Below are 21,327 nucleotides of genomic sequence, written 5' to 3' on the forward strand. Positions count from 1 at the left end.
TTGCCAGTGATGCCCACATCCCATGAAAAATTAATTTAAAAAAAACTGGTGCATTATCATCTTGCTTCAAACTTAATCTTGCCATTATATTGTGACCATGTACTTAGGCAATAATGATATGGCTCAGGCTCCATTGTCTAAGATTTAGGCATTGGTCCATCTCAAGAGATGATGGATTGTGCCCCGGGTGAATGATGCTTCTGTATTGAACATCGGCTATTCTGGCTGTAGAGGCTAATTTGTGAATGGCAGTCCCTTCCGCACCTGTCATAGATGAATGCTGTTAGCCCACGGTCGACTGATGTTTTTTTCCTTCAGGCGGGCTCTCTTTTCCACCATCTGCTCATTTCTTTTGCCCTCTGCTTTTTCCATGACTGCTTGTCTCCAGGCACTCCGGTCAGCAGCAAGGACTTGTGAACGCATTGGAGAGAGTGCAGAAGAGGTTTACCAGAATGGTTCCGGGGATGAGACATTTCAGTCATGAGGAAAGATTGGAGAAGTTGGGACTGTTTTCCTTGGAGAGAAGAAGGCTAAGAGGAGACTTGATAGAAGTTTTCAAAATCCTGAGGGGCCTGGACAGAGCAGATAGGGAGAAGCTGTCCCCGCTCGACAACTGATCGAGAACCAGAGGGCACAGTTTTAAAGTGTTTTGCAAAAGAAGCAAATTCGAGGTGAGAAAAAATTTTTTCACGCAGCGAGTGGTTAGGGTTTGGATTGCACTGCCTGGAAGTGTGGAGGCAGGTTTGATTGAGGCACTCAAGAGGGTATTGGGTGACTATTTAAATAGAAACAACGTGCAGGGTTACGGGGAAAAGGCAGGAGCTTGGCACTAAGTTAAAATGCTCAGACACGATGGTCCAAATGTCTCCTTTTACACTGTAACAATTCTGTGACTTTCCATATATCGACTCCAACCCCGGTCAACTTGCCTGCAGACATCCTTGTATCGCAGATGTGGGTGACCTATTGGTTTTATGCTGATAGCAAGCTTGCCTTGGAACATGTCTTTGGGGATGTGGCCATCATCCATTCAGTTCAAATGACCCAGCTAATGGAGTCACCACTGACTAAAGAGGGCAAACATGCTGGGGATCCTGCACACTGGTGTGCTTCCATGTTTGGCACATTGTCTTGATAGGAAATGCCCAATATTCATCTGAGACAGTGGAGGTGGAAGCTTTTCTTGCTTGCACAAGTCCATGCCTCGCTACTGTCAAGGAGGGTGTTGAGAACACAAGCCCGGTATATTCAGAGCTTTGTATTTTTGGTTAGTTTACTGTTGATCCATACTTGACGTCTCAACTTCGACATGACAGCTGCGACCTTGGCAATTTTGGTGCTGATTTCGGCATGAAGGGGCAGGTTGTTGGTAATTGTTGTCAATTAAAAATTAGTGTAGTGTTAAATAACTGGCATAACACTACTGAGAAAATATAACAGAATTCTTACACACATTCTCGTTCCCCTATGGCAAGTGAGTTTGTTGCACCTATTTTCCTGACGCTTGATAAAGCAACAAAATTCTAGATTTTTGCAACTGTAACTCTGTTGGGGACAGGGGGAGGAATAACAGGAAAAAAAGCAATATGTGTGGATAATTTGAAGTACTAAATGTTTATTTGGATTTTTTTTTATCAGTTAGATTCACTATTAGATTTTTAAATTATCAATGCATAGTGGAAATCTAGTCTTGAGAATTATTGCCAGAACTTCCCTAATAGCCGAGTTTGGAAATGAGTTGCTGTTTGTGGGAAAACATAAGAACTGGGGGCAGAGGTAAGCCATTTGGTCCTTTGAGCCAGCTCTGCCATTTCCTAGATTTCCAATTCAGAAGTGTCAGCTGTGGCTCAGTGAGTAGTACTCTCACCACTGAGTCACAGGGTTCCAGGATAAAGTCCCACTCCAGGACTTCAGCACAAAAGTCAAGGCTGACATTCCAGTGCAGCACTGTCAGAGGTGCTACACTGTCAGAGGTGCCACCTTTCAGATGAGATGTTGAACCGAGGCCCTATCTGCGCTGTCAGGTGAATGAAAAGATCCCACAGCACTATTTTGAAGAAGAGCAAGAGTTATCTCCATTGTTCCGGCCAATATTTATCCCTCGACTAACATACATCACAGAAACAGATTATCTGATCATTATCACATTGCTGTTTGTGGGAGTTATGTGCAAATTGATTGCTTAATTTCTTACATTATAACAGTTACTACACTTCAAATGTTTTTCACTGGCTATAAAGTGCTTTGTGACATCCAGTGGTCATGAAGGGCGATTTATAAATGCAAGTCTTATTCCTCCAGCACTAATGAACAAATTTCTTCCCTGTTGTTTCCACTTGTAGAATTGGGGAGCCATAGGTATTAAATAGTCACTAATAAATTCAACAGGGATTTCAGGAAAAACATCTTTACCCAGAGTGTTTATAATGTGTAACTTGTAACACAAGGAATGGTGAATAGCATTGATGCACTTGAGGAATTAGGTTTGCCAACTGTGATTAAAGGTTTTTCTGGAGGTTTCATCACATGACTTGCACCCACACTCCAGCCATTAGTTGGCCAGCACAGAAGAGTCATACGGACTCAAAAAGTTAACTGTTTCTCTCTCCACAGATGCTGCCAGACCTGCTACATTTTTTCCAGCATTTTTTGTTTTTATTGCAGATTCCCAGCATCCGCAATATTTTATTTACATCCTTGTGACGCATTGCCTTCCTACGTCAATGGGAAAGCAAAAAGACTTGTTACTCAATTGGATGATGCTTGACTGTCAGTCAAACAGCCTTCTCCACCCCCCCCCCCCCCCCCCCCACAATTTTCAATATTTTTCTTTATCTGGTAAATAGAAATGTTCAAAGAAAATGGCAAAAAATAAAAATACTTTTTTAAATGATTCTTCCCCCAGGGTTGCACAGAGCAGTGTCTTGGAGATTGAGCTTCAATTCCTGGAGACTCCAGTCCAATCCTGGAGAGTTGGCAACCCTAGAAACTAGGTGTGTGTGTGTATATATATATATATATATGAGGAAGAATAGAAGAAATATTGATAGAGTTAAATTAAATAAGGGTGATAGGAGACTCATGTGGAGCATAAACGCCGGCATGGGCCAAATGGCCTGTTTATGCTGTAAATGCTATGGATGGAATGTATCTATCCTGTGGGCATTGGCGGCGGAACCTTTTTTCCGTGGTAAGAATTTTAACGAATCGGTCCGGACCACTGAGCTGGTGGCACACGATTTTGCACCAATCGGAGCCAAGAGACGATCCTGTCATTTTCTGATTGGTCAGCTTGTCGAGGGCCGCCTCCAAAGCTAGCTTTCCGATTGGAGAAAGGCGATGTCAATCAGCACGGATTTCCCCCCCCCCCCCCCCCCATTGTCCTGCCCAGCGAAGGTAAATTTAAAGGGTTTTTTGGGGGGAGGAGGTTAACTCAACATTATTACGGGGGGTTAAAAAAAATCTTGATAATACGGCGGGAGGGGAAGAGGGGGATCGTTGTGTTTTCCCCCCCTCCACTCATGCGGCCGTTGCAAATGAAACGGGTTTGAATCGGCGCAGGCGCAGCAGCGGCGAGGAGCTGCTTTCTGATTGGCCCGGGCGCCGGAAGTGACTGGCGGCTGCGTGTAGGAGGCGCGCGACGGGCGGTGGGGGCGTCTGCACTTCCGGTGCCAGCCCTGACCTGGGGCTGAGACCAGGTGAGGTATCCAGGTGAGGAGGCTGACAGCTGACTCTGGTCCCTTACACAGTTCCTTCCACCTGGGGGTGGGAAGGGGAAAGAATTAATTTTATTTCCACCCCACCTCTCCTTTTCACCTATTCTGGGGAGGGGAGGAAAAAAACAGGGGGGGTGACTAAAACTAGGGCTCACAGTTTAAAAACAAGAGGTCTCCTTTTTAAGACAGAGGTGAGGAGAAATATTTCTCTCAAGAGGGTCCTTAATCTGTGGGATTCTTTTCCCAAAAAAGCAGTGGAGGCTGAGTCATTGAATTTATTCAAGGTTGAGTTAGACAGATTTTTGATAGACAAGAGAATCAAGGATTTTGGAGGAGTGAGGGGGCTGGGGGCGGTGGAGTAGACAGGAAGGTGGAGTTGAAGCCGCAACCAGATCAGGCATGGCGGCACAGGCTCAGGGGGTTAAATGACCTACTCCTGCTCCTAAGCCCTGTATTCCTAAGGCAGATTTAGTGCTGCCTTGCTGTAGCCCAAATGTAAGGCATCTCCCACATCTTTCTACTCCAATCCTAATCCAGCAGCACCAGAGTGGGATTGGAGCCTCAGATGCCAGATCTGCATGCTTTGCTGTATCCAAATGCGTAGTAGCACTGTGGGTTCCGAAGAAAAGTCATATTGGGCGCGAAATGTTAACGCTGTTTCTCTCTCCACAGATGCTGCCAGAACTGCTGATTTTTGTCCAGTGCTTTTTGTCTCGAATTCAGATCTCCAGTATCCACAGTATTTTGCTTTTACTACAATATTGTGGATGTACCTACCCCAGATGGACCACAGTGGTTCAAGAAGGTGGCTCACCACCACCTTCTTTGGAATGAGCAACAAATGCTGGTCTTGCACATCCCATGAAAGAATTTTTAAAAAATTCTTAATGTTAGAATTCTCTGAAAATTTAATGCCCCTCCTGAAATAATTGGCAAATAGGCTTCTGTTTTTTTAAAAACAAAATCAAATTTTTGCTGTTAGGAATTCCTAGGAACCTCCTTGGGCTCTGATGAAAGATCATCAATCTTGAAACATTAACTCTGTTTCTCTCTTTACAGATGCTGCCAAACCTGCTGAGTATTTCCTGTATTTTCTGATTTTATTTTCCAACAGTAAGTGGATAATCTGGTCTTGAAATGGATATGTGGCATTCTAGATCTTCAATAGATTAAAAGATAAAGTTTTATTTGTGGGGTAGGGGCAGAGAATAGAGATATGCTACACTTTTATTGATTCCAGACATTCTACTGTAACTTATATGTGAATACTTTTTAATTCTAGAAACTACTTATAGGTGACTCATTTTAAAATGAGACCTAAAATGTATTCTTGGAAGGCTTTGTGAAAAGACTCCATTCCAATTATAGTTGTCTTCCTGTTTAATACTGTTACACGCCAGATTAGAAACCCAAGCTATTTACTTGAATTTACCTTTCTGTCACCTGAAACTCCATCTACTGCTCGGGTGGACTGAAATAGTTTAAATATTTTTCGTTAACGTGGTTGAAAATTGTGTTTGACAAATACACGCAATGTAGTGAAAGCAGCCCCACATTGCTGTAGGTATATGGGAGTTTTATGTCTATAAGTTTACAGGCCATCATCTTCAATGAATCAGGTATCTAAAATGGCAGTACACAATGTACATAAGCAGTGTTCTAACTGTCCTATTTTATTCTCAGGAATTGTTCAGACCTTCACACTTTTCTTGGCTATCGGCAGACCCTGGAGTGCAACCATCTCCAGAGTAAGCCAACAAGGGACTGAAATTCCATGTGCAGATTGTGTTGGACAACCAGGGAAGAACTAAGATGGAACTGGGCATGCTGATATATTGAGAACCTTAGCGCCCTAGAAGATGCAAGCTCTCAGACACTCGAGAGCAACTGGATGAAGGATGTGATTGGAGTGAAGCAAAATGGCGAAGCGGAAGAGAGGGTAAATGTCTGGTGTCCTTAATAAACCACAAGAGCAGCTAACAGCACTAGGAAAACAGAGGATAGTATACAGCACAGTCAGACACAGCAAAATTAATTGCAAACTCTTATAACCCCACTCCTGTGAAACCAGGAGTTACGTATCAGAAAGGACTCTCCAATTCCCATAGCCACAAAAGGATAATTTATGGCATGGCCTTCAGAAATGATTATGAACATGAAAGAACCGATACGCGAGCAACCTCAGGCCATGAACAAACTTATAAATTAGACATAGACAGAAGAGAAATTGGCTGGTGCCTCCTTTCCAGATGAGCATTTTTCCAATGTTGTCACTAGTCTTGAATAGTGTATTGACAGTGATGTGCTATGGGAGAAATTACGCTGATGCCAACATGTTCTTGTGTCAGGCTGCACCCCATAGTACTATTGGAATACCTATCCCATCATGGTCATGTACAGCTCAAAACACCCTAAACGTAGTCCACATTTAAAAATACACAATGTCTAATTATACAGCTGGGTGATTTTTCAAGTTCAGTGGAAAAATATCAAACTCAATATTACATCTTACAAATCATACATTATATGATTTCAGTATTTTAATTGTTAAATTATCGTTCATCGAAAGGCTTTTAAGTAGTGAGAATTGAGGTCTTGGATCCCGACTTAAGAATTTTACTAAAAAAGTTAAGTACAAGTGAGATTTTCTGTTTATGCTCACAGTAACTTTCCATTAAAACAGGAAGAATTTCATCCCCTTTCTCTTTGGGTGCCACAGCTAGCTAAGTTCCTCTGCTGGGAGTGAAATGAGACTTTTGATTCTAAAGCAAGCAATGGTCAACTTTAAGAGATTAATTTTTACAGTAGATGACCTGATAGTAGCATTTCAATAGAAATGTGACATTTCCTTTGGAGTGGTTCACTCCAGAGATGATGATGTCACGAGGGTGAAGTAGAGCTTGATGAAGGTATTTTGACCCGGCTATGTTGGAGGTGATTCTACTGGGTTTTCCGTGAAATGAAATGTGATATTTTTATACTGTGTCCACCAGGAAAGATTCAGTATTACAATTGGCTTTGTATCTCATCCTTCCAAAGGTTTGATTTTATGGAAACTAAATGAGTTGCCTGCAAAAGAACACCTCAAAGGTAGTTTGAAATAAAAACAGAAGATGCTGGAAACACTCAGCAGATCAGGTAGCATCTGTGGAGAGAAAAACAGAGTCAATGTTGCAGGTCTGTGACCTTTCATTAAAGGTTCTAATGCCGCCTGACCTGAGTATCTCCAGTGTTTTCTGTCTTTATTTCATATTTACAGCATCTGCAGTATCTTACTTTTTATTGGTCACCTTAAAGGTAGTTCTTTGGCTGTAAATAGCTCTGGCATTTCTGAGGACATGCAAGGTGCTATGTAAATGTAGTTCTATTTTCAGTTCCCTCTAGATGACATTAGGGCAAATACATGTCTGTCACTAATAACAGAAGCAGTTTGAGGTGCTGAATTGGGTGTATCACACAAGTGTCATGGTGCAACTTTTAAAGCACATTAGCTTCACTTGATGACCAATGCTGAGGAAAATCTAATCAGTTACAGCTAGGTTCTGGGATGGAGTTCCTCATTCTGTGACCAAATGTAAACCATCAGCAGCCGGTTTCTTTGGAATAAACAAATAAATAGATTTATAAATAAGGGATTACCTTTACTTTCACATTTAATTCCTTATGAATCATTGAGATTTGTTCAATTGTGAAAACGTTAAGTTTTTAAACAAAAACAAAAATTGCTGGAAAAACTCAGCAGGTCTGACACCATCTGTGGAGAGAAAGACAGAGTTAATGTTTTGAGTCCGCATGACTCTTCTTCAGAACTAAAGAGAAGTAAAAATGTGGTGAAATATATACTGTGGGATTCCAACCCACAGTGGTTGACAGGGCCCTCAACCGTGTCTGACCCATCTCCTGCGCCTCTGCCCTCACACCTTCCTCTCCCTCCCAGAACCATGATAGGGCCCCCATTGTCCTCACTTTTCACCCCACCAGCCTCCGCATTAAAAGTATCATCCTCCACCATTTCCGCCAACTCCAGCATGATGCCACCGCCAAGCACATCTTCCCTTCACCCGCCCCACCAGCATTCGTAGGGACCGTTCCCTCCAGGGCACCCTGGTCCACTCCTCCATCACCCCCAACATCTCAACCCCTTCCCACGGCACCTTCCCATGCAACCGCAGCAGGTGCAACACCTGCCCCTTTACTTCCCCTGTCCTCACTGTCCATGGGCCTAAACACTCCTTTCAAGTGAAGCAGCATTTCCCTTGCACTTCTCTCAATTTAGTCTACTGCATTTGCTGCTCCCAATGCGGTCTCCTCTACATTGGAGAGACCAAATGCAGAGTGGGTGACCACTTTGCAGAACACCTTCAGTCAGTCCGCAAGCTTGACCCAGACCTTCCTGTTGCTTGCCATTTCAACACACCACCCTGCTCTCATGCCTAAATGTCCATCCTTGGTCTGCTGCAATGTTCCACTGAAGCAAACTGGAGGAACAGCACCTCATCTTCCAATTAGGCACTTTACAGCCTTCCGGGCTTAACATTGAGTTCAACAACTTCAGATGGTGAGCTCTCTCCTCCATCCTCACCCCTTTGATCCCCTTTTTTCAAATATTTATTTAATTTTTATATATATATTTTTTCCACATATTTCTATTATTTTTAAAATGTATTTCCATTCATTGTTTTATCCCCACCTTTTAGCCTATTTCGATCTTTTCTCCCACAATGTCCCCTCCCCCCACCCCACCCTTACTAGGGCCATCTGTCACTTGCTCATCCTGCTTTCTACTCTTAATGCCAGCATCAACACCCCTTCAACCTTTTGTTTATGACATCTTTTGCAATCTCTCCTTTGCCTCCATCTATCACTGGCCTTCTATCCAGCTTCACCTGTCCCACCCCCCCCCCCTTAAACAGTATATATTTCACCACATTTTTACTTCTCTTTAGTTCTGAAGAAGAGTCACACGGACTCGAATCGTTAACTTTGTCTTTCTCTCTACAGATGCTGTCAGACCTGCTGAGTTTTTCGAGCAATTTTTGTTTCTGTTTCACATTTCCAGCATCCACACTATTTTGCTTTTATCTTAAGTTTTTTAAGTTTACCACAACAACATTGAGTTATCAGCAGTCAACAACTGAATTATTAACTCCTGGGAAGGCAGTCAAAACCTTTTAAAGTTCTCCCAGAATTTGTGTAATGAATCTTGTTATATTTTTTAAAAAAAAACAACTTACAATCTGACAGAGCAGAAGATATAGTATCCTGAATTCAATAACAAAGTGAATGCATTTTCTTATTTGTCTAGATATGATGTAATGGCAGCTGGGAAGAATATGAAGTACGATTCTCTGGTGCTTTTGTGTGAATGGGGTTCGTGCGGATTCACTGCATCTGGAATGGAAGATTTCAGCAACCACATCGCAGGGCATTTAAAGGACCAAGTCCAAGGGGTTGAAAATGACATTGAACCACAAGGTAGGGTCACAGTGCAGTGGATGGACAGTGTAGAATTATTTTGAGATTGGTGATGGTAACTTTTGATTTAAAAACTTTTGCAAATAATTTCAGTGTGGCACTATGTATGAAAATAACTGGGAATTAGCCAGTGATAGCTGGAGGTTATGAAAACAACTTTATAGGTACAGCTCTTTTTGTTTTGCTTTGGCCATTTTTCCCCTTCTGTTCAGGGTTATGTATGGCAGGCTATGAGTGGCTAGCACCCAAGTTTCCACCCCTGCTGCTCTGTTTTGGTTCATGTTTTCCTGCTGGAAAATATGCAGGGATAGCTTATATTCCTGCTATAATTGATGTATTCGTCTCTCCCATTTTGTGAATACACTTTAAAGTTACATCATTGGCTGTAAAACAATTTAAGAAGACCTGAGGCTGTAAAAGATGCTATAAAAATGCTAGCTCTTTTTTTGAAACTTTTAACATTTAGTATCCTGGCCACTGGGGCACAGGGAGCCAGTGGAGTTTGATGAACAGGATTTAATGATCTAATGATATTTTGGATGAGTTGGAGTTAGTGAAATGTTAAAAAATTTGCATGGCCATTTTCTGATTCTGCAAAGGACACTTTGGAAATATTCTTTTCAGCCATTATATATGGGTAAATTCAAATTTTAACTTTAACTTGTTTTTCCTTCGTACTTCTGAAGGAATGATGCATTGTCTGGAAATGTATTTTCATTATTATGTGTATATAGGTAATGCAGTTGAGTGAAAGAGAAACTTAATTTTAAATTGCCCAAATTCAGAATATGGCAATAGAAAGGGAGATCCGTGCAATTTTAACATGATCTCTGCTGGCCCACATTACAACAGTTAGTACTTTAGAACAGTTGGTTCAGCAGTTGGGAGCAGATATTTTGTATTTGCCTCTCATCCATTTAACATCAGATACAATAAGACAGCAACTTGCTTGTAAATTCCTGGTGTTGCTGAAGCAGAAGTTCACGTCATCGTGGATTTTTGCTCCCACCGGCCCAAATCAAATAAACTAGCCATTCAGAAATGGCAAGAAAGAGCTAATAAACTAAAAAAGTACACAGGCATATCCTGTAATAAAACTGCATGGCTGATATAGCAATTCAGTAGAATATAATCCAACCCATCCACTATTTAGAATTAAAACAAGTAGCAATTTAAAACCTTCAAGCCCGGCAAATATATCTTGTAGACAACACTGACTTGGTGCTGGAAGTTAAATAAGGTAGGATTGTGGAAAAATTTGTTTTGCCAGGGCAAAATAACCCTGCTTATCCCGTTTTGTATATTTGTTTCCTAGAGGAGCACCAGTGCCAGTGGGCAGAGTGTGGGTTCTACTCAGTGGAGAGTTCAGCTGACCTGATCCGTCACGTTTACTTTCATGCCTACCACACAAAACTGAAGCACTGGGGTCTACAATCTCTGCAGGCTCAGACTGAACTCGAACACTGTTTACTGGATCAGCAGAGCCGCAATGTCATTCCAGAAATCCCAGAGAGCTTTGTTTGTCTCTGGGGCCATTGTGATGTGAGTCAACCGTTCAAATCCGAATTGCGTTTCCATGTTCAGTTCTCTATACTCTCTCTTGTTTATTTTAATGTTACCCATGAGATATAAAAACAAAAGTACTTTTGAACTTCAATGATTAATGCATTAAATAAAGTCCTCTAGGTGAAAAGAACTATATTGTGGTCAGAGAATGTGATGTTGCCTGGAGGAAGAAACTAGCATCCCAAACATTCATCTGTGCAACAGATTTCCAGCTCCTTTGTTAACCGTGCAACACTTTTACTGGTGCAAAAGCAAAACGCTGCAGATCCTGGAAATCTGAAATAAAAATAGCACAGGCTGGAAACACTCAGCAAACCAGGCAGCTTCCCTGGAGAGAGGAACAGTTAACGTTTCAGCTTGACCTTTCATCAGGACTGAAACATTGAATTTGTTTCTCTCTCGAAGATGCATCTTTACTGATGGGATGTGTTTGTTCCTGGGGACTGGAAGAAGCTCCATCATTTGTGAACTATTAAACTCTAGCCAGGAGGGAGATACCCTGATTCATGCTGTTTTCTCCTATTCTAATCTAAAGGTGAAACTGGCGCAGATTGCACATTGCTTTTAACAGTTTTTTAATGACCTGGCTGCACTTGTGCTGCTTTTTTCAGCATTTCGATTTTCTCCTTAGAGCACTTTTGAGAATCCGGAATGGTTCTACAGACATGTGGACATGCATGGAATGTGTTCAGACCGTGACGCAACCACAGATGCTAATCTAATAATCCCCTGCTGTTGGAAAGGTGAGCCCTTTTAGAACCGGACTGCCCAGCGAACCCTCTGCTTAGTTCCACAGTTTCTATTTTGCGGACCCACCCCATCTGACATGAGTTGACGTTTAATGAGAATGCTTCTTGACAAGTTTGTTATGACAGGCCACAAGAACAAAAAAAAAACGCCTTCCACCGGATGTCCCAAAGCGCTTTACCGCCGCTGAAGCACTTTTGAAGTATAGTCACTGTTGTAATGTAGAAAACGTGGCAGCCAGTTTGCTCACAGCAAGCTGAAACAAACAGGAACAATTCATTCCCTGTTTTCTGCCTTTTCAGATTGTGAAGCAACTTTCAAAGTGAAGTTTAAGCTACGGGAGCATTTACGTAGTCACACGCAGGAGAAAGTGGTGGCCTGTCCTACCTGTGGAGGGATGTTTGCCAGCAACACCAAGTTCTTTGACCATATCCGGAGGCAGACAGCCATGGAATGTAAGTAATTTTTTAATCTTTGGAATGTTGCAAGGGACCTGGTTTTGTAGTTGTTTGTTTAAATCATTTTCCCAGGCAGGAATTCTGTCTTTGAAACATGGCATCTTTGTTACTTGAAGCCAATTTAGAACCTGGAAATGAGATACATAACACAGCTCCCAACCACTGCACGCAGTCAAAAGGCTGCAAATGGTTCCTGGAGTGAACTGCAATTGCGAGTTGTTAAATGGTCTCTCGAGCGGATTGATTTGTTGTCCCAGTGTGGAAATATCCTGTGAAAGTAATGTGATTTTGATGTAAAGCCACTGATTTCAAACTGGGTTGTGGTTGAGCATGCCATTTAATGCCATTAATGCAGATTCAGAATTTCACAAAGGCAGCGTGTGAATATCTGTTTTTACACGGTATTGAACCTATTACTAAAAGAATCGTATATCACAAAATTTTTGTTTTGCTAGACCAACGGTTTCAATGCTCCCACTGTTCAAAGAGATTTGCCACTGAAAGACTACTCAGGGATCACATGCGGCATCATGGTAAGCAGAGTTTTATGCTGTTGCTTATCTTTATATCTGGGATGTTATATACAAACTACCAGCCCTTTCAGTCACAATGTCTGTTTTACAACGATGAAATATCAACCATCACCAAAATAATTTGTGTTCCATTTTAATGATAAACAGAACAGTCTAAGTAACCGCCTCCCTTGAAGATTCTTATTACCTGCAGGAAGGTGAAATGTATTTTCAGGTTTCCTCTCTTTAGTAGTGGGAGTCACTTAGTTACTCTGTTATTCATACCATAGATTACAGTATTAGGGACCAAGCACTCTTTCATTATTCTATGCATATTGGAGCAGAATTGGGAAAGTTCATTATGGACATAGTATTGCTAGGCATTGATTCCTCAGTTCCTGAATTGAATGCCTCCCAATGTTTGAGCGATGGCCTTTTATACAACATCAAATAAGTAACACGTTAATTATCTTTTCAGTTCGATGGAATAAACCATACTGTTACCATCCACCCTCAAAAGAAAGTTCAGTTCTTCTCTCAAATCAGGATTGGATATAAAAATCTTGCAAAATAATTGAAAAAAAAAACAATGGGATGTTACAGTGTAATTATAGTTCCTTCTCTTTTGTATACAGAAGAAAAGTCAGTCATCCTGCGTCTCAGTAAACAGTTGACTATCCCTTAATATCAGAACACACATGAAATACTCAGCTGGGTTTGAGAGAACATTGAATGTTTGTTTTCCAGTGAACTATTACAAGTGCCCATTTTGTGATATGACCTGCCCAGCACCTTCTGCCTTGCGGAACCACATCAAATTCCGCCATAGCGACGAGAAACCGTTCAGATGCGAGTACTGTGAATACAGGTATGCCCTTCAGTTAAGATTTTAGTGTATCTTGCCCAATTGTTCCTGCTTTTCCAGCTCTATATTGCTCTGTTCAGAAATGTGGATCAGTCTGGCTTTTCTCATGGCTAGTTTCATACCTCTTAAATTTGTACACTCTTGCGACCATTTCACCAACCAATTGTAACAAATCTATCACAATTTACCCTGTCATTACCCTTCATAATCTAGATAATCTTTTTGAACTAAGTGGAAAAAACTCCAGCTTCTCAAGTGTATTTTCGTAACTTTTAACCCCTTCATCCTGGTAACATGCTAATAAGCCTATATGCAACATTTGTATTGTTTTTATGTGCGTCCCATTAATGGGCTGCCAAAAATACTATGCAACAGTACACAACACACCTTTCTAGTCAAAGAAGAACTCCCTTTTAGAGCTGCCCCTTGCCCCCCCATGCAGACATGGCCCTCTTATTCCATTAATTTAATGCAAGTATTTTGCGTTACCTTATCAAATAATTTTCACAAATCCATTTAAACTGCATTTCCTGTACCCTCTTCCACTTTTTAGAGTTTTGTGTTGTTCAAGCTCATGGCCTGACCTTTTAGAAATGTTTGTTCATGAAGAAACATGAGTAAATCATGCTTTAAGTAATTTCATCGGAGAAGTTCTGCTAGGTATCCAACTTTGAAGAAAGACTAACTGGCCTATAATTTCCTTAATTTTTTTTGAGGAAAGGCCTAACGTTTATCCCCCTTTGTTGCAATGTTCCTTTATCAGAATTTTTAAAACATTAATGGTCAGAGCCTCAGTTTATTCTGTAACTTCTCCAGGTTCTTTTGAGTGTGGACAGTTGATTACCTTTTATTGTACAATCTCAACTTCTATCTTGTTATGGTCATGTTAGGAGGGTGAGCTGGCTTCTCTCTTTGTGTCATTCCTGAATTAGTCATGACAGAGTTTGAATTTTAAAAGGATATTGTCAATTCAATATATTATATATATTAAGTTAACAAGTAAAGATCTAGTTTTATTTCTAAAACTCGCTCAGGTAAAGATGCAGAAATTAATAAAAGGTTTAAATATGGTCAACTACCTACTAACACAAAAACACACACAAAACACACACACACACACACACAACCCACAAACATGTGAAAAAGAAATAAAACTCTGCAGAATCTTAAAACTTGGCCAAGTGAAAAGTGAAATCAGAAAAAAAATATTTATGGATTGTCCAGATGCTTATTTACAGCCGAAGGGTCACTTTCCACAGTAGCTGCTGGTACTTGGGTTTCTCACTGGAGCAGTCAGTCTGCAGTCGTGGCTGGCTGGTTCTCTGTTCTCCATGAGACAGTACTGTCAATTCAAAATACTCCTCTATGAACTCTCAGTTTACAGCAATGAGGTCTTCTGTTGCATTTTCAAATCAGAAACAGCTCAGCTTTGGTGAGAAACGTTTTGGAGAAAGAGGGAGGGGGTAAGGTTGTTGTCGTTGTGGCAAGTCTATCTGACTATTAGTTCAAATCCAGTATATTTTACACCCAAGAATTGGGTCACTTGACCCCTCTCTAGTTTCAATCTGGGCTTATTTTAGCCACTGCCTCTGAGAACTCCAAAGACTCTGTCTCCATAAAACAGTTTATATCCTTCACAAATGCAACATAACTGCTGTAGGTCAGTGACCTTTGTTTAGCAAAAGCTCTATATGTGTCCAGCCGATAACGTAAATTAATATTTTATATAACACATCTTCATACAATCTCCTCAAACTGAAGACAAAATACTTAGTAGAGACTCGGGAAAATGGCAGATATACTAAAAACCTCCTTCCTTCATTTATTAACCCTATCCCTACCATGGCTATCCTTCTATTAGTAAAGTATCTGCTGAATGGCTTATCTATTTTTTTTTGCTAATGTTTGTTCCCTGCTATAGTTTATTTTAACCTTTTTAAATTTAATTTCATGTAGTATTCCAGTGCTTCTTATATTTGCCCAGCCTTTAATATTTATTATTCGCACTAATGACATAATCATTTAGCCTGGTTGTGATCTCTTTATATCTTCCAATTTGATTGTAACCTGTAAAGTGCCATTGTGTGGACAGTTTATTTTCTGTTCTTACCTTGAAGTTAATGGTATCATGCTCAGTGTTTTCCAAATACTACTTACCTCAGGTTGGCTAATAGGTTCTTTCATTACCCAGAGCCAAGTCATGCAATGATGGAGTATCTACACACTGACTCAGAACAATCCTAATTAACTTGCCTAAAATACTCTTCTTTTTCTCCTATCTCTAGCCCCGTTTTGGGCAATTTAAATGTCTTGCAATTACAACCATTGTTTATACCCATCATTCTATTTGCTTTACAAATCTGATCTCTCTTCCACTGTTCAGCCTGTAATATACTACTGGTAATGTAGCCAATCTCTTGTTATTGTTATTCCACAGCTTAATTGAAAGAATTTCTGTTTGGATCACTTCTCTTTAGTCTCTGGGATAGAATAGGATGTACTTTTTAAAATCCAAACTAGATGGGAAATCCTTACATTTTTACTTGACGTCTTTACTGATTTTTGAATAGAATAGATCTGTGTCTGCCACCATTACAAGATTGCTTTTGACCCCCACAACAAAATTTCTGCATTTAAGAAAAGCAAGCAAGCATTCCTAATGACAAGTCTCCAATTCTGTGCTGTCATTTGCACTGGGGCTTTTCCAATATTATTGGGACGGTTTGAGATCTGTATAAAGATATTTTATAGAGGTAAGTGCTGTAATGTGTTTCTTCCCAGCTGCAAGAACTTGGTGGATCTAAGAAAGCATTTGGATACGCACAGTGAGGATCCGACTTATCGCTGTGAGTTTGCAGGTTGTACATTCAGTGCTCGATCCCAATATTCCATCAAGTCCCATTACAGGAAGGTACATGAGGTAAGCAGTTGAAGGCAGTGCAGCATTTTGCTACTTTTTTTAAAGTGAAATCTGTAATGCCCAACAGCTGTACTGCCAATCCACCTGTAAGGCCACAGTCTCCCACCTGATATGGGATGTTGCATCAGTAAAGAGGAGATGACTGTTTTGTAACCCTCGCAGTTATAGGATGTTTGATGACTGTTGACACCAAATGAAACAGCTAATAAAAATGTTAAACTAATGGTTCTGGACTAGACTTGTATTGTATTTGACAAATGCATAGGCTTATAAGAAGCTCTAGTTCTTGATGGCCTACTATTCCTTCTAGGGAGCGGAGTAGGTGACTGAATTGATCTATCCAGATGTGCCCATTATACATGATTGTTGGTGAGAGCAGGATTTCTGTGTTTTCTGTCTTGCACCTTTCCTTGATCTCCCTGCACTATCCACAATTGAAAAATCAAGCGAGTGAGCAATTTGGTCTCGAGCAACTCTGTAGCGCCTACTAGGACATGTTTGTGGCACTCTAGATTTTATTTTTTCTACCACGTTATTAACACTGGATTCGTTAGCTTCAACTGCATGTTAATTTGACTCTTTCATACAGGCTGACTTGCTCTCCAGAAACCAATTTCCAAGATTGTCAGGAGGATTTACAATTTCATTTTTTTTTTAAATTAGGAACCGAATAACATTAATACTTCGTTATGGTTATAAGCACTTCTTCACCCTAATTATAGTAGGGGCTCAGTCTTTGCGATCAGTTGTGGCAGCTGTTTATCTTTAACATCTTAACTCTTGATTTGGTGTAACTGGTGACTTTGGCTTCCCCAGGGGGATTTGGAACCCAGATACAAATGCCATGTTTGTGACAAATGTTTCACCAGAGGTAACAATTTGACTGTGCACCTCAGGAAGAAGCATCAATTTAAGTGGCCTTCAGGTCACCCACGGTTCAGGTATGTTGGCATATCATTCATTTTTTATGATATTTTGTCACTCTTGATTTCCTGTTGGGTCAGATACAATTCCTTACTTGACAGGGAACGGTCCTCTGCCACTTTAATGAGTAAGAATGGTAATGTACAAGAATTGGGGGAGGAATTGGGGTAGCAAACCAGCTGATGTCTTGTTTCTTTCCTGCCTCACCCCATCACTCCTGTGCCCAGAAACTATTAATTTACATAAACAAGTCTGTGTGCAAATAAATTTACTTTTTCCCTATTAAGTGTGAGAGAGACCTTGACTTGGTCTTTTGGTTCATTTCAAAAAGAAGTTATACTATAAATGATTTGCACATATATGTGTCCACAGGCAGTGAATTTACTTGTACAAGCCATTCTACTTCAGAATGGTAATTGGTTATGTGAACTGAGACTCCATAAATCTCCTAACTCTGAAAAAATTGTGAACTTTCAAAATAAGATTCTATAAAGATATTGTGTTTCAATTTAACTGGTGAAGTGTCAGAATCTTGTAGAGTTGTTCATCTTTACTGTATCTAGGTTAAAGTCATGTGATCACAAGGAAACTGGGTCAACATGCTGTCCTTTCAGATTTCTCCTGGTTTAAAAACAGACATTTTTAGCATAGGATCAAACCATTTGTCCTTTCCTACCTGCGCTAAACTCAGGACTCCTCGGGAACTGAAATGACGCAGTCCTATTTTGCTGCTTTCTTATTGGGTTGATGGGACGCATCTCTTTGACTATATCAAATAAGTCACTGCAGCCTCAACTCTGATGCAAAGTTGCCCAAAGTTTGGCACTGAGTGAGTTAGCAGTCTCATTTTCAGTGACAATGAGAATGGCTGCTTTGGGAAATGTAGCTGGTTTTGTCAATCGAGCAGTTGTTGTTCTTGGGCTGGTTAAGGGATCTTTGCTATGTATCTTTTTTTTCAGCTGACTAGAACAGAAAGGTGTTTCTTCAGAATGACCTTGAAATGAATGTTTTTTGTTTTTAAAGAGTTCCTTTAGATTTGAACAAAATATGTAAGGAAATATAAAAACGAAATGTCCATTTCTAAAAAAAATATGCACACTTACTACTTTGGGAGCAGTGAGATATGGGGAAATGACAAGGCTAATCTGCATCTTCACTCCATCCACCTGACTTGGCCCCATATCCTTTTATACCCTTGGCTTGCAAAAAATATATCAATCTCGGATTGGAAATTATTTGAGTTAGCATCCACTGCTTTTTGCAGAAGAGAGTTCCACATTTCTGCAACCCTTTGTGTGAAAAAGTGTTGTCTAACTTCTTTCCTGAACGGCCGGGCTCTGGTTTTAAGGCTGTGTTCTCTTGTCCTACATGGAGGTAATGTGCCTAAATTGGCCAGTTGGAGGATAAAAATTGAGATGCCCATTTTTTGACTACTTGCCCATGGCAGCACTTGGGACATCTTGTGGCAGAATGTAGCATTTATCTGGACCGATGTATTGTTTTGCCCAGGACCTAACATTGGGTCCATAAAAATATGTTAAATCTATGGACAGCTGTTCCTGATCATTTATGACCTCACTCGGAAAGGCATTCTCGTGACACGGCTTGTGTTTGGCATGTTGGCACAGTACATTTACACACGTGCCCTGGGTTTACATCTGCCATTTCCCACTTAGCAGCTCATGAGTATTAATTATTACAAGCCATTTCCTTAGAAGGAGGAAGAAAAAAAATCATCATCCCAATCGCTTTACCTGCAGACAGACCTCTCCTGACCCTAGTATCTTGCTTGAGGAAAGTTAGAAGCAGGTTAACTATATGTCTCCTCTCTTGGCTAAGGAACTTTACAAATTGTGGGTAAAGCAGAGAAAAATAACAAGTGGGGCACAAACTGCATGGCCTCACCTTTCACATTAATATTCATTCATACAGATACAAGGAGCATGAAGATGGTTACATGCGGCTGCAGTTGGTACGTTATGAGAGCGTCGAACTGACCGAACAACTGATGAAAGACCGGGAAAAGCAGGAAGGCCGTGTGGACAGCACGTCAGAGAGTTTGGTTTTGTCAGAAGCAAACCTAAGAGGGATTATACTGGAACCAATGGAGGAAACAAACAGTGAGGAACATGATAAAGGGAGGCACAGCCCTGATACTCTGAACTATTGTACAGCTGAGTACGTGGAACATCCCAGTCATGATAAGGCTGCTGGTGGAGAAGATCTCCAAGAATCGTCATTGGATTCCCCCGACTTGAATAAAAATCCCATCATCCGGGTGGTCAATCGGACAAACGAGCATGGAGAGAATGAAACCGTTTACTACGTTCTGACCAATGCACCACATACCCCAGGGAACACAGGAGTATCTGGTGAGGACACAAATATGGAGGCTGAGGGAACCTCAGCTGACAATATAGAAAAGACTGCAGAAGAACTAGGCATTCAAATAATTGGCTAGGACTAACCACCCACGCAAATTCTTGATGCAAATTTTAAGCCTTGATCTGATCTGTATATTCTGTTTTACTTTTGAGTCAAGAGTGAGCTTTGTGATGCTCTATTGATTTGGTTGGCCAACATGGGGTGTATTTATAGTCATCATGTTTCTTTTAGTGTACCATTTCCTTCAAAACAAGGGGTTCATTATGTTTTATCTGTAGCATTGTCAGGCGCAATGTGATCCCTATTAAATTATGCTTTAATCATTAGGTTAAACAAATCTGTTAGAAAATAGATTTTGACAGGTGGTAGGTGGTCAATGTCAATACAGCAAGTACAGTTTTCACCAGCAATTGTATTTTTATTGTGTAAAAGTCCTCTGGTGTTATTGCTGTTCATTTTCGTGAAATGTACTATCTTTTTGCCCTGCAGTCCTCTTCACAAACAATTATAAAATAACTCCTTGTTCTTACCCTTGAGGAGTAAAAATTACTGTAGAAAATTTCCTCTTTGTTCTGCCATTGCTTTCCTTTTGTTCCTTCAGGCACCATGCCCTAAGAGGTGACCATGGACTTCCATTTGGATTGGTCCATGATCTAAGCTTGGTACTGCAGTGGTTTGCCATTTCCTCCTACAGTATGGCTGACCAGGAAACTTTCCCACTCTTGCTGTCTGCCACCAGGCTGATAATCAACCTGTTTGGCCACATTATGAACGCATCTTCCTAGGCCATCAAACCCTGGTGTGGAACTTGAACCCGGAGCTCCGGGTCCAGAGGCAGCGACACTACCCACTACATCACAAGACTTCCGCCATTACTTCTACACAGCGGAATAACAATATGATTCCTGAAATTATTAAAATAATTTAACTTGAGGGCCATTGATTTCTGCCATCTCGACCTAGAAGCATTAGCCTTTAGATCACATTGTATATTCTGTTTTACTTTTGAGTCAGGAGTGAACTTGACTATAACAAGGACCAAAATGTTTTCTGTACTGTAACGATAGTATCTGACCACCAGTTTCTCAGCATACTCGTTTTCCCACTCCCACCTCCACTCTCTTCCCTCACACTCCAGTTTTTAAGGATCTGTTCTGGTTCAAAACTTAACACCACCTGAACTCAAAAGTAAGTATTCTCTGGGTGGTTGATCATTCTTTCTCTTCATGACTCTGCTACCCATCTTTTTGAGTTTTTGCTTTTAACTTCAATTTGTATTGTACCTGTCCAAGATCAAGCAGAATCAAATAGACTGAAGACAGCTTTAAGATGCATCAAATTCAAAATATCAAGAACACTTTAATTCAAGATTTTTTTCCCCTTCGTGCATGTGTAAAACACCATGTTGCTCCCAGGTTGATGCAGCCTGCTTCTTAACCTGTCCCCGGATGGAGCCTTCCAATATTTTTTAAAAGCCCCATTAACTACTGAGTAGTAACAAGATGTCATTTGAGCTTCCATCCTAGGCTTTGGCATGCAACATTTAGCCAGTGTGCTACTAGGTAGCTTTGATTTAGAAGTTTTAACCTGTTCACCATATGCCACATATTTGCTTCTAAAAGATGGTGTTATTTGGCAATATGGGGGGGGGGGAAGAGTTCTTGGGTAAATATTAAAGTAAAGTGTTCTAATATGTAATTGTTAAGGTTAATCGTTAATGTGACTAAAGTGTGTTAGAATAGTATGGTGAGCAAGTTTG

General features: G+C 40.7%; 1 protein-coding gene across 1 annotated transcript; it reads left to right on the plus strand.

Moving 5' to 3' along the window:
* The first annotated feature begins 3,659 nt into the window (after positions 1-3,659).
* On the plus strand, positions 3,660-20,097 carry hinfp (histone H4 transcription factor). Its single transcript, XM_078532774.1, has 11 exons — positions 3,660-3,711; positions 5,400-5,655; positions 9,022-9,191; positions 10,507-10,733; positions 11,389-11,500; positions 11,807-11,959; positions 12,418-12,495; positions 13,222-13,342; positions 16,121-16,259; positions 17,076-17,200; positions 19,116-20,097. The coding sequence occupies exons 2-11, from the start codon at positions 5,636-5,638 to the stop codon at positions 19,642-19,644; spliced, it is 1,674 nt and encodes a 557-aa protein (XP_078388900.1). The 5' UTR covers positions 3,660-3,711; positions 5,400-5,635; the 3' UTR covers positions 19,645-20,097.
* Positions 20,098-21,327: the final 1,230 nt, after the last annotated feature.

This window comes from Cetorhinus maximus, chromosome 2 (assembly GCF_964194155.1).
Source record: "Cetorhinus maximus chromosome 2, sCetMax3.hap1.1, whole genome shotgun sequence".
Taxonomy (NCBI): Eukaryota; Metazoa; Chordata; class Chondrichthyes; order Lamniformes; family Cetorhinidae; genus Cetorhinus; species Cetorhinus maximus.

Excerpts from the sequence above, each read along its gene's own strand:
- hinfp (XM_078532774.1), top strand. The coding sequence starts at position 5,636 with ATGGCGAAGCGGAAGAGAGG. Across the intron at positions 11,960-12,417 it reads GAGGCAGACAGCCATGGAAT|ACCAACGGTTTCAATGCTCC; the intron begins GTAAGTAATTTT and ends TTGTTTTGCTAG. Across the intron at positions 17,201-19,115 it reads TCAGGTCACCCACGGTTCAG|ATACAAGGAGCATGAAGATG; the intron begins GTATGTTGGCAT and ends TCATTCATACAG.